This window comes from Leopardus geoffroyi, chromosome D1 (genome assembly GCF_018350155.1).
Source record: "Leopardus geoffroyi isolate Oge1 chromosome D1, O.geoffroyi_Oge1_pat1.0, whole genome shotgun sequence".
Classification (NCBI taxonomy): Eukaryota; Metazoa; Chordata; class Mammalia; order Carnivora; family Felidae; genus Leopardus; species Leopardus geoffroyi.
In genome coordinates, this window is record NC_059329.1 from 30,889,850 (window position 1) to 30,904,479 (window position 14,630).

The window sequence follows — 14,630 nt, forward strand, 5'->3', positions numbered from 1 at the left end:
GCACTTATACATAGTCCTGGGTGTTGCCCAGATTCCTATTTGCATGGTTTGTATGACTTCTTAGAAGTCAACACTATTTGTTTCTGCATGCTGGGAGGAGTACTTCATGGTTGCCCATGTATTTACAAGAGTAGGTTGAGGAGATGCAGATGTCAGCACGATGAAGCTTGACTAGGGTGTGGCAAGTGGAAGATACGGAGAGGAAATACATTGGCTGGACTGGAGAGGGCTATAAAGATAAAGGATGACTGAGCACATTACCATCAACAAACAGGAGTCAGTAGGGATGGGAAATGTGAAGACGTTTGTAAGAGAGCATAATTAGGGGAGAAGAAGGGGATGTGATCCAGCACAAGAGTTGGGATTAATAGAGAACCATGAGAAACAACGTTTAAAAGGTGAGTAGGGCAAGAGGATCTCACAAAACAGACTGAAGAGTAGTGACCAGAAGGCAGGCCAACAACTAGGAGAGAGCAACAAAAGACCACAGAAGAGAGGGTTTCAAGAAGGAGAAGGTAGCCAAGATGTCAAATATTGCTGAGAATGATAGTAAATTAGGATTAAAATTTATTGTTTGAACTTAGCAAAGAGAAGATAATGTTAATGGAAAGGTGGAATATAAAGAGTGGAAGTGAGTAAAAGAGTAAATGAAAGGATAAAAAGTCAAGAGTGAGTGCAGAAATATTTCAGGCTTTCTCCATGAAGGGGAAGAGGACAAGATAGTGGGAACTGAAGGGGGAAGTGGTCCAGGCAAGTTATTTTAAATGGAGGACTTTGAGTCAAGTTAATGATGACGTGCAGGGTTTAGTAAAGAAGGAGGTGAAGATACAGAAGACAGAAAAGTACTCCAGAAAAAGCGAAGTTCCTGAGGAGGTGAGACAACCTTTATATGGGATGAGAGACCCTTGACTCATTAATTGTTGCTAAGGTAGAAAGGATGGAAGTAGAGGTGTGAAGCATCACACTTACTGCATTGAATTAGGAGAGAAGGGGGGTAGGAGGCTGTTAACAGGGCATACTAGAAAAGGTAGGATTTTAAGAGCAGTTGACCTCCTAGAGGGGACTACTGACTTTGGAGTGAGAGAAATTGCCTGAACTATAGTGTAACTTCAAGTTAAGTTTAGAAATAGGTTATTTTTATGACACTCTAAGTATGTGTGTGCAACAGCAAATTGAGAAAATCCAGCCTTTCCCCACCAATAGCTTCACTTGCAAACTCTTGTCTCCTTGACCCTCAGTATGGAAAGGGAGGCCCCATCATTGCTGTGCAGGTTGAGAATGAATATGGTTCATATCATCGGGATAAAAGATACATGTCCTATATTAAAAAGGTAGGTGCTCCTTTAATTTTCCTCCATATTTACATACTTCTTTTCTCACTTTGTTAGTTTGTGGAGCAAACATATCCTGAGTAGCTATAGTTTGCATGATATGAAGATGAATAAGGTCCAGTTTGATTTTTCCATGCATTTATATCCTAGAGAGGGGACAAGAAACTACCTACACAACTCTTATGTAAAGAGTGATGTTAAAATATTTTTCTTTTCTGTGAACATCACAGCTGTCTTTTGGTTAGTGTTTGTATAATACATACTTTTCTATACAGCACGATATAATTAGAATTTATTTTTGTTAGCCCATTATGAAAATTATTTCTCTTAAATGAGGTATTTGGCCTGTTTACATTTAATATAATTAATGACAGTTGCATTTAAATCTATCATCCTGTTACTTTCTATTTGTCCTACCTGTTCTATGGTCTTTTTTCTCTTCTTTTTTTTTTCTTCTTTTGTATTGACTAAGTATTTTTTATTTTTCCATTTTCTTCTGTATTAACTGGTTAAGAATTTCTCACTTTTCTTTTCATATTGGCCATAGTGACTATAGTATTCATACTGAATTATTTTTTATTTTTTTATTTTTTTAACGTTTATTTATTTTTTTTTTAATTTTTTTTCAACGTTTATTTATTTTTGGGACAGAGAGAGACAGAGCATGAATGGGGGAGGGGCAGAGAGAGAGGGAGACACAGAATTGGAAACAGGCTCCAGGCTCTGAGCCATCAGCCCAGAGCCCGACGCGGGGCTCGAACTCACGGACCGCGAGATCGTGACCTGGCTGAAGTCGGACGCTTAACCGACTGCGCCACCCAGGCGCCCCAACGTTTATTTATTTTTGAGACAGAGAGAGACAGAGCACGAACGGGGGAGGGTCAGAGAGAGGGAGACACAGAATCTGAAACAGGCTCCAGGCTCTGAGCTGTCAGCATAGAGCCCGACGCGGGGCTCAAACTCACCAACCGTGAAATCATGACCTGAGCCGAAGTCGGCCGCTTAACTGACTGAGCCACCCAGGCGCCCCTCATACTGAATTATTAATGTCTAATATAAATTAGTATGTTTGCCAATTCCAAGGCAAAGAAAGCAACTGAGAACAGTTTAATTGCATTTCTTTCCTCAGTACTATTATTATTTCTCTTAATTCTCTATATATTTTATACCCTCAAGATATTATTATTTTTATTATTGTGTGTAGTCAATTAGATTTACTCACATAATTTACTTTTTGTGTCCTTTCTCTCCTCTCTGCATCTCTGAGCTTTGTCTCTGTTACATTTCCTCTGCCTAAAGAATATCTATTTGTATTTTCTTTACTGCAGATATGCTGTTAACAAATTCTCTCACTTTTTGCTTCTTTGAAAATGTGCTTAGCTCACCCTCATTTTGAAGGATATTTTTACTGTATGTAGAATTGTAGATTGACAATTTATTTTCTTTGATGATTCCCTGGTGTACATTGTTTCTATTAAAAAGTCAATTATTGATAAAGTTATTGTTCCTTTGAAGGTAAAATGTCTTTTTCTTCTGGCTTCTTTGAAGATTTACTTTTTGGTTTTCATCAACTTTACTGAGATTTGGCTAAGTGTGGTTTTCTTTCTACTTTTATTCTGCTTATATGTGTTTGCAATCTTCAATATGTGGCTTGAAGTCTTTAATCAGTTTTGGAAAATCTTCAGCAACTGTCAACTCCATTTTCTCTCTCCTCTCCTCTAGGACTTCTGTTGTACAAAATTATATATTTTCACCATATTCCACATAGCTGTTTTGTTCTTTTTTGAATAGTTTTTTTTTCTAAGATGTCTTGTAATTTATAAATTTTCTCTTCAGCTTTGTCTACTTTGATTTTAAACCTAGTTTTTAATTTCAAAAATAGTGATTTTTTTTAGTTCTAGAATTTTCATTTGATTCTTTTCTATAGTTGGCTTCATTTGGCCCAAATTATCCATTTTTAAAGAATTCCTTGAACATATTAATTATAGTTATTTCAAAGTATATGTTTAAGGGACCTAATATCTAGTTCCCTATGTATTTATTCTGTTGTCTTTTTGGCTCATGGTTTTAAGTAAAATAATATCCTGTGGTACAACTAATTATTTTTCGATCAAATTTATTTATGAAAACATGACTGAAATCATTTGAAGCTATTGGTAATCTTTCAGATGGAATTGCTTTTGCTTCCAGAAGGTAACTGAAATGATTTGGAGCTGAGCTTCAATTCTTATGAGAGCAAGACTAATTCTTGTTGAGCTTCTCTTCTAGGGTATAGCCCTTTGGGTCTCAGCTGAAAACCTAGAATTGTCATGGACCCTCTTCCACCTTGGCAGTCTATGAACTACAATTTATTTCCCCACATCTCATAAATTGCTGGGAAATCTGCTCAACTTTTTAACCTCTCAATTGATATTTTGGAAATTAGACAATGTCTCAAGGAAAAATACATAAAACATGCTAGCTTCACCTCTCTAAGCTCCCTGACTTTCTGGAAACTTGACTCTCCAAGTCTTGCTTTGGTATATATCTAGTATCTTCAAATAAGTTAAAAAAATTTTGTTCCAGTTTATCTAGTTGTTATTAGCAGGATGGTTAGTCTGAAACAAAGTTGCTCACCATCCCTAGAAGTGGAATCTGTTGCTGTCTCTATGAGCAGTGGTCCATGAGTCTTGGTTAACACCTTTTTTCATTATCAAGAGTTCTAGTTTAAATGAGAAGCTATGTGGTTACCTACCAATAAGCTATATTGCTCACTGAAGCTAGAGCTTTGAAATGTTGCATCTAATAAGACCTATGGTAGTGGAAGTTTTACTGTAATTCGTATATGACATGGTGTTTCTTCTCACTCATTCTATTCACCTCTCAGCCTTTCCAGTTTTTCAGAACAGTTTGGTAGAAACAAACCATCTTCTCATAGCCAACAAGTAGCCTTAGAATAATTGCAGGAATAGTTCCACCTTCAGGATATTGTGATCCACAGGCCCAAGAAGGCATACTTTTGGCTTTTCTTGGAACTTATGGCCATAGTCTCAGTATTTTACCTTTCAGGTAGATAAGTTTATTAGCCTCTTCTCTCTCTCTTTGATTTAGAATCTCCTAGATTTATTTCTAGTTGAAGTAGAGATATTAAAGTCTCACAAGGCAAAAAGTGTGACCACAGATTGACTAAACCAGAATTTACCTGAGTTTGCCATTGCCCAAAGTAAAACCAGTATTTGTGTGTGTGTCCCCTAATCTGTACTGTGAGTTGGGTCCACAGTGTGTGGTTAATTTGAGCACATGTGTGGAGGAGGTGCTCTCTGATGCACTAGACAAAATGCAGGATTCAGGTCCTTAAGGGAAGACACTGTATTAAGGTGAATGCAAACAGTCCCACTGCCTCTTCCTTTAGGTCTGGCATTTTTTTTTTTTTTTAGGTCTGACATTTTAATTGTCAGTTTGGCCTTCCTGAGTGTGGCTGAGGCAGGAATGATGTTTTTGTTCTAATCTACTAACTTACAAGTAGTTGGATGAGGGAATTAGACTTTTCCTCCATTCCTCAGCTTCATTCTAGTATTTTTATTGCCATCATTTTTTTTTTCTAGAGAGAAGTGATCCCATGGGACCAGGGACAGTTCATTTACCTTACCAAATTTCTCCATAGGCCCTGGTCACAAGAGGGATCAAGGTGTTGCTTATGACTGCTGATGATGGAAAAGAACTGAAAAGAGGCCACTTAAAACATGGTACTTTTTCTCTTTACCCTTTTTGTAGTAGTGAAGTCTGAAACAGAACAAGAGTCCTTCTGGTGCTTTATTTCTCCCATTTCCCATGGATGAGGCCCCATAGATTTTAGGGAAAAGTGGTGGGGCTGAGTTAAGGAACCAGTCCTCACCTTGTTACTGTACCAGCCATTACCCCCAGAACACAACAATGCAGGACACTTCCTCCATCCTCTTCAGTCCCTGGTGACAAGATGGGGCTTGGCTGGGACCAGAGTAAAGACTATCTTCATTGTTGTGAAATGGCTATGACTGAACAACATGAAGGAGAGGCAGTGTCAGAGAAATGGTATTGTCATGGACTGAGCCCCAGGAGCACAGGGGGTAGAAAAGTTTGGAGAATAGACACAGTAGGGAAACATGGAATAGAACTATAAGGAGGAAGTACGGATTAATACTTAAGAAAATGGAAAAAGGCTATGTGCAGACAAGTAGAGCCAGAGAACAGTGCTATTTGGAGTTCTTTCACCCAGCAGCCTCTCAGGCCTATTCTCCTCTGCCAGCCTCCCCACTGTCTTTTGGCATCCTGCATCTTGTAGGAGAGGCAGAATAGTGTTCTGAATTAGAAGTCAGGAGATCTATAGTCAAGTTTAGGTCTTAGGCTATTCACCTCTCTGGGCTCAGTTTCATTTATTCACCAGCATAATGTAGTTTATTTTATTTTATTTTTTTTTAATTTTTTTTCAACGTTTATTTATTTTTGGGACAGAGGGAGACAGAGCATGAACGGGGGAGGGGCAGAGAGAGAGGGAGACACAGAATCGGAAACAGGCTCCAGGCTCCGAGCCATCAGCCCAGAGCCTGACGCGGGGCTCGAACTCACGGACCGCAAGATCGTGACCTGGCTGAAGTCGGACGCTTAACCGACTGCGCCACCCAGGCGCCCCTTAATGTAGTTTATTTTAACTGCCCTTATTGTCTGGGTAATTTATTGTAAATGCTAAATGAAGGGATGTATGTGAAAGCACTTTGTATGGAGCAGGTATAGACCCACATGCAGGATCATATCTTTGTTATTAACCACAATCCATAAAGTGTTCATGAGAACTACTTGTGAGGTGTATGTGCAAGAGTGTCGAGTCTCAGCTCTTCATTGCGTATCTGAGAGCCCATTCTCCCCTCTGTCCTACAGTGCTTGTAGCAGGACTTATGCATAGTGTCTCCTTTTCCTCCACAGTATTTTCCACTCTCCACCTGAAAAATATAAAGAAACTTATGATACATTCTTTTCAATTCAGGTAAGGATATTTCAGAGATGGAGATGTTTTGATCTTGTTCATGCTAGGACCTGATACATCACTTCTCAACAGTAATTAGTTCAGTTAAAACTTGGATCCTTTATGCCCTTGAAATGCCTTCTCCAGGTAATTTGGGGTATAACTAAATTAAATTCAAATGCTTACAATGCCTGGCCTGTAGCCCCTTCGAAGGATACAGGATGAGAAACATAACATACTAGCAGGGCAGCATCAGTGGGAATCTCCACAGAAGTCCAAGGGCTGTACCCCCGCCCCAAGCGACAGCTCTGGTTTCAAGGAATGGGAGCCATTCTGGCAAAGAATCCTCAGTCTCAGGAGAAGAACCAACCACTGTCCCTTTTCATAGCTCTATAGGCATAAATTTTGGGTTGCAAGCACACAAGAATCTATGGCTTCATTAGGAATTTATACATCATTCATAGTTTTCCAATTCAGATACTATTTGCTAATCAGAGGGCATTTTAACCATACCAATCTACCTGATAACATGGATAACATCCTGCCTTTATGAGGTTTCCAGGTAGACCTAAAGTCACCTTGCATGAGCAAAGAGAAAAATTTTATTAACCCTTTACTCATGCCCCATTAATCTTTACTTATGATCCAGTGAGAAAGATAAGATATGTAAATAACACAAGATAGGAAGTGCTAGTTGCAATAAAACTATTATTGAGTAACTGGAGATCAGAGGGTGGCATAGATATCTGCCACCGGCTAGATCCATGGTTACATGTTTCCTTTTGCATTGGATTGAGATATGTGGTATTAGGAGCACAAGAAGCATCTATTAATTACCATCACTATAAAACAATGCCTGAAATTCCTGTTTCTGCTCTCATACACTCCTAGAGTCTGAGATAGCACTAAGATTTAGGGAAGAGTACAAAGGAATGTGTATCCAGCATAATGACTGGGCCAACATCAGGAAATGGTGCAAGTAGCTCAGAGATGTTGGGGTGAGTGCATTCCAAAAGAATATGAAAAGGGAGTATAATTCCCAGGGCAAAGTAAACACTCAAATAGATGCTAACATCATGATGATGATGAGGAAGAATTGGCAGGGGGAAATCAATAAAACCAACGAAATCAGGAGTCAAAGTGATATGCTATCTATTATTAGCAAAGTCCTGAAAATGAATGACCTCATTTTGTTTATTCATGGAGTCAGTCAGTGAATGTTTTTAGCACCTACTGTGTGCCAGTTAAATACTTTTCAAGGCATTGTATATAAAGCAGTGAATGAAGTCTATAAAAGCAGAATTTTTGGAGTTTATATTTTAGTGGTAAGATAGGAAGACAACAAACAAAGGCAGATATAGAGTATGAAGTACTAACAAGAGCTAGAAAGACATTAGATGATATTTATATACACAGCTTTTAGTTTGTATAATCTTCCCTTTTTTTCATGTTTATTTCTTAAATCACCATGTACAAAACTATTAGTCTTATTCCCACTTTGGAGATGAGGAAACCATGACTTAGAAAGGGGAAATTACTAATTTGAGATAACACGTGGATGATCAGATCATGCAATTGAATAACCCAGGCTTAATTAAACTCAAACCTTCTGCCTCCAAGTACCATGCTCTTTTTACTGTCTTATATCATCCACCATCTAAACTCCTTCTCTGGTGAGAAAATGCTTTGATATAGTAGTGGAGCAATCACAGGAATTAAATAGTGAAAATGAGTACCAGTAGCTTTAGAAAGCTCATTGTAATTTGTCTCCAGTGCATTTCTTATGTGAGAAAGTGAACATGCGAGAAACACAATTCTTAGGGACAGATGTTGTAACTGAATATGGGGAGAAAGCAGAGATTTTGAGCCTCTATTTTGTTTTTGTGTTCTCTATCAAACATATTTCTTTCCAAACTAGACAAGATAGAGCCTACATAGATTGGGGAGGGGGGGGAGCTAACACTTGAACTGGAAGAGAAGTTAAATGTTTCAAATTTAGATCAGAACGAGCACATTATTTTGAGTGGGTACCTTGTGCCAGGTCCAGTGCTAGGCTGTAGGTATATACTAGTGATCTATATATAGTATAGGCTCTAGGTATATATAGTGATCTAACAGATATCGTCTTTGCCTTTGTGGAGGCTATATCCAGGTTTGTTCACTGAATATGGGGGCTCCATTGTTGGTTTTGTTCTGTCTGATCCTCTCCTGAAGGAAAATACAGAAGCTGTGCTTGTCAAGATTCCAAATAAGATAGCTAGAAAGGAGTGCTCACCCACCAAATGAGGGAATCTTCTGTGTCACAGTAGGCTGAAGTCAATACACAGTAATTACAAAGTCTCTGCATTAAAATTAAAAACAAAACAGGAACAAAACTGAAATACCAAAATGAAGATAGGAAGAAATCCACCCTGATAGCAGTCTATATGAAAGAGATTTAGGATGCTATTGATGGCAGCCTTCACTTAAGTCATATCAGTAACATATACCACCAATAGTTTTGAAAACTTGGGTTTTATTATTCTGACAGACATTACCACACTTCTCCTTACTGGTAGGAGCACATTTGAAGTATTTGCTTTTGTTTTTCTGCTCAGGCCATTGTGTCTTCCACTTAACAAAGTGGAATGCTTCCAGGAAATATAATTTAGAATTTTTCTAAAAATAAATGAGGGGCACCTGGGAGGCTCAGTCAGTTGATTTTAGCTCAGGTCATGGTCCCAAGGTTGCGGGATCGGGTCTTGCTTCAGTCCATGCTGAATGTGGAGCCTGTTTAAGATTCTCTCTCTCTCCCTATTTGCCCCTCTCCCAGGCTCATGTGCTCTCTCTCTCTCTCAAATAAAAAATAAAATAAAGACAAAAACAAATGAAAGGAACTGGGAATTTAGTTTGGAGTTGACCAAGATGGTGATACAGGAGATTCCTGAGCTTCCTTGCTCCCACAGATGCCCCAAATATACAGACACATGTGAACACTTCCCTCTGAAAGAGGTCCAGAAACTAGCTGAGTGGCTCCAGAGATTGTGAGAATGAGCAAATAGCCACATCAAAATGGGTAGGAAAGTCTGAGACACATTGTCACCATAAACCCCACCCCCCGGTACAATGTCACAATCAAGATATAACCTTCAACTCCTAGCTACTCCCTGAAGAGTGAAGAGTTTGGACTCCACATCTAGTGCTCCAACTTTTAAGACTTTCACTGGAGGTATGGGCCTCCAAACACCTAGCTCTGAAAGCTATGTCCATGAGACCCACAAGACTATGAAAAAAAACAACTGCAGTGGCACAGAAGGACAGACAAAATCCCAGTCTGTCCCTGAAAAGATTATCTACATACTTTAAAAGTTGCTGCCTGTGGGCCAGGCTTCTAATTTATCAGGCAACTAGAGGCTGGCTGCAGTCTTCCCAGTTCTGGGAAACTGACGGTCACTTCTCATACCTTCTTTCAGTTCACTCCAATAATAAAACCAAGTCCCCAGTATCTCCCTAGAAGGAACTTGTGCATACATTTAGTGCCTAGATTTGCAGTAGCCAGCCAAGGAATAGGCTACTGGATCATCTGGTTCTAATAGCCAAAGGGGCCTGCATTTACAAGTACCACAGCACCATAGCAAACAAAGAGTCCTTAACAAGCACAGAAGCACCTCCTTCCCCAACTATAAATCTGGGCCCAGTACAGGGGAAGCAAGCTAAAATTCCCATCTCCCAGTTTCTCCCTGGATGGGGCTTAACCACATATTTTCCTTGCTGGTGGCTGAGAGTCCAACCTCTAATCAGCTTGCATTTGATTGCTGACTGTGACTCTTTCCTCTGGGACACTGTCAGTTCTTGGCACACACTCAACTACTGTGAGCCACTAAAAACAAAGAAGATAGCTTAGACAATCACAAAAGTTTGAGAGATAGGTACATGGGCCAGGCTGATCAACAAGGTTCATCTCTTATATGAGATCATTCTATCAAGATGGGGAGAAATGGCTGTTTTATCTAATGCACAGAAATTAGCAGAGAATCAAAGAAAATGAAACAAACAAACAAAAAAACAAAAAACAAAACAGGAATAAGTTCCAAACAAAAGAAGAAGAAATTCCAGAAGCAAATCTTAATGAAATGTAAATAAGTGATTTGCCTTATAGAGAGTTCAAAAATAATCATCATAGAGATAGTTATTGAGGTCGGGAGTGTAATACATATGCAAAGTGAGAATTTCAACAAAGAGATAGAAAATATTAAAAAAAAACAAACAAATCATAGAGCTGAAGGATAAAATAATTGAACTGAAAAATCCAATAGAGGGGCTCAACGACAGACTTGATGTAGTGGAAAAAATGGATCTGCAGATTCAAAGACAGGGCAGTGGAATTCATCCAGTCTTAAGAGAAAAAGAGAAAAGAATGAAAAAAGTGTGAGGATAGCTTAAGGGATTTATGGGACAACATATGGGACACATTAAACAGAACAATATACACATTATAGAGATCCTGGAAGGAGAAGAGAGAGAGAAGGGATTAGAAGGCTTAATCAAAGAAATAATGGCTAAAAACTTACCAAGGGAATGAAACAGACATTCAGGTCCAGGAAGCCCAGAGAGTGCCATATAAAATGAGTCCAAAGAGACTCATACTGGGACACATATAACTAATTTGTTAAAGTTAAAGACAAGGAGAAAATCTTAGAAGAGCAAGAGAAAAGCAACTTGTTACATGGAAGGAAAGCCCCATAAGGCTATCACAGATTTTCAGCAGAAATCTTGCATGCCAGAGGGAGTGGGATGATATAGTCAAAGTGGTGAAAGAAAAGAACTGCCAACCTAGGATAACCTACCCTGTGAAGGTGTCCTTCAGAATTGAAGGAGAGGTGGAGTTTGCTAAACAGACAAAGCTACATGAATTCATCACAACAAACTAGCATCACAAAAAATGTTAAAAGAAATTCTTAAGCTGAAAAGAAATAGAAACTAATTAGTAACAGGAAAAGCTAGTTTGTAACAGGAAGACATATGAAAATATAAAGCTCCCTGGTAAAGGTAAATGTATGGTTAAATTTACAATAATATTGTGAAGGTAAATCACTTTTAACTCTAGTATGAAGGTTAAAAGACAAAAGGATTAAAAATCTAACTACAATAATTTTTTAATGACACACAAGGTAAAAAGATGTAAATTGTACTATCAAAAATATGTACGGAGAGAATTAAAAATGTAGAGCTTTAATACATGCTTGAAGTTAACCTGTATTAGTAGAATAGACTGCTATCAATATGAGATGTTTTATATAAATCTCATAATAGCCACAAAACAAAATCCTGTAGTAGATATACAAAAGATAAAGAGACAGGAATTAAAGCATACCAGTACAGAAAAATCATCAAACCACAAAAGAAGAGATCAAAAGAGGAAGAAAAGAACAAAGGAATTACAAAACCATAAAAGAATTAACATAATACCTATCAATAATTATTATAATGTAAATGGACTAAATCCTCTAATAAAAAGAGATAGAGTGGCTGAATGGATTAAAAAAATAAGACTCAAGTATCTGTTGGCTACAAGAGACACACAGCTTTGAGGACACAGACTGAAACTGAAGGGATGGAAAAAAGATATTCCATGCAAATAGAAGCCAAAACAAAGTAGAGAGTAGCTGTATTTATATCAGACAAAACAGACTAAGACAAACTCTATATCAACAGTCAAAGAAAGTCTTAAAATGATGATAAAGGGGTCAATTCAAAAAGAATTGAGCAATGTATATTAAATGTGTATATAATAATTGTAAATATTATGCACCCAATGTAGAAGCACCTAAACACATAAAGGAAATGTTAATAGATCTGAATGGAGAAATAGTGATACAATAAATTCAGGGGACTTAATACCTCAATTCCATCTAGACAGATAATATCATCCAGGCAGATAATAAAGAAGGAAACATAGGACTTAAATTATACATTAGTCCAGATGGACCTAAAGAATATTTACAAAAATTCTAACCAGCAGCAACAGAATGTACATTCTTTTCAAGCACACATGGAACATTCTCTAGAATAGACCATATGTTAGGCCACACAACATGTCTTAAAAAATTTAAGAAGATTGAAATCGTATTTTCTGACCACAGTGGTATGAAACTAGAAATCAATTACAAGGGAAAAACTGGAAAATTCATAAATTTTTGGAGATTAAACAGCATGATCCTGAACAATCAATTGGTCAAATAAATAAAAAAAGAAATTAAAAAAATCATGAGGCAAATGAAAATGGAAACGCATCTCAAACTTATGAGACGCAGCAAAAGCAGGTGTAAGAGGGAAGTTTATAGTTATAAATGCATACATTGATAAAGAAAAGATCTCAAACCAACAACCTAACTTTACACCTCAAGGAACTAGAAAAAGAACTAGAAAAAGAACAAACTAAGCTCCAAGTATTAGAAATGAGGAAATAACAAAGATCAGAACAGAAATAAATGAAATCAAAACTAGAAAGATAATAGAAAAGATCGATGAAACCAAGTTTTTTTAAGAAGATGAAACTGATAAATATTTAACTATACTAAGAAAAAAAGAGAGATAAGACTCAGTAAATAAAATTTTAAGTGGAAGAGTAGAATTACAACTGATACCACAGAAATATAAAGGATCATAGTTTCTACTAGTATGAACAATTATATACCAACAAATTAGACCACCTGGAAGAAATAAATTCCTGGAAGCATACAGACTACGGATAACGAATCATGAAGAAGTAGAAAATTTGAACAGACCAACCAAATATGAGTAAGATGATTGAATCAGTAATCAAAGACCTCCCAACAAAGGAAAGTCCAAGACCAGATAGCTTCACTGGTTATTTCTATCAAACATTTAAAGTAAAACTAGCACCAATCCTTCTCAAATTCTTCTAAAACAAAGAAGGGAGGAAACACTTCCAAACTAATTTTATGAGGCCAGCATTACTCTGATACCAAAGCTAGACAAGGACATTATAAGAAAAGAAAATTATAGCCCCAGTATAGATTCATGAACCCTTAATAAAATATTAGCAAACCAAATTCAGCAATACATTAAAAGGATGATACACCATGATCAAGTGAAATTTACTCTGGGATACTAGGTGTTGGGAAAACTGGATATACACATGCAAAAGATTGAAACCAAATTCTATCTTATATCATAGACAAATATCAACCCCAAATGGATTAAAGACTTGGACATAAGATTTGAAACCTTAAAACTCCTAGAAGAAAGTATACATGTAAACTCCTTGATATTGATCTTGGTGATAGGGTTTTGCATTTGACATTAAAAGCAGAAATAAACACCTGGGACTATATCAGACTAAAAGGTTTCTGCACAGCAAAGGAAATCATTAATAAAAGTAAAAGGCAACCTATGGAATGGGGGAAAATATTTATAAACCACATATCTGATAATTGCTTAATATCCAAAATGTACAAAATCTTGTACAATGCAATAGTAAAACAAACAACAACAACAAAAACCCCAAATAACCCAATTGAAAAATGGCCAAAGGACTTGCATAGGTATTTTTCCAAAGAAGACGTACAGATGTCCAACAGGTACATTAAAAGCTGGTCAGTATACCTAATCATCAGGGAAAGGCAAATCAAAATACAGTAAGATATCACCTCACTCCTGTATAGCTGTCAATTATCAAAAAGACAGAAGATAATACTGGAGAAGAGGTGGAGAAAAAGGAATCCTTGTATACTGTTGGTAGAGATGTAAACTGGTCCAACCACTATGGAAAATAGTATAGAGGTTCATAAAAAAATTAAAAATAGAACTGCCATATGATCTAGAAGTCTTATTTCTAGGTATATACTCAAAGGAAATGAAATAGTTATCCTGAAGAGTTATCTGTATTCCTATGTTCATAGCAGCATTATTTACATAGCCAAGGTATGGAAACAGCCTGTGTGTGATAATAGATGAATAAAGAAAGTGTGATTGTTTTATATGTATATAAATACTGTATATGTACTTAAATAATGTATATGTATATAAATGTGATTATTTATTTATTTATTTATTAATATATGAAATTTATTGTCAAATTGGTTTCCATACAACACCCAGTGCTCATCCCAAAAGGTGCCCTCCTCAATACCCATCACCCACCCTCCCCTCCCTCCCACCCCCATCAACCCTCAGTTTGTTCTCAGTTGTTTTTTTTTTTTAATTTTTTTTTCAACGTTTATTTATTTTTGGGACAGAGAGAGACAGAGCATGAACGGGAGAGGGGCAGAGAGAGAGGGACACACAGAATCGGAAACAGGCTCCAGGCTCTGAGCCAT

At 37.2% G+C, this 14,630-nt stretch overlaps 1 protein-coding gene across 1 annotated transcript in view; it reads left to right on the forward strand.

The window, feature by feature from the left end:
- LOC123600381 (beta-galactosidase-1-like protein 2) overlaps positions 1-14,630 on the forward strand; it is a 73,121-nt gene that overhangs the window by 31,296 nt on the left and 27,195 nt on the right. Inside the window, 3 exon segments of the mRNA XM_045482453.1 lie at positions 1,239-1,331; positions 4,975-5,056; positions 6,270-6,330. Of these exon segments, the coding sequence (XP_045338409.1) occupies positions 1,239-1,331; positions 4,975-5,056; positions 6,270-6,330 (236 nt within the window).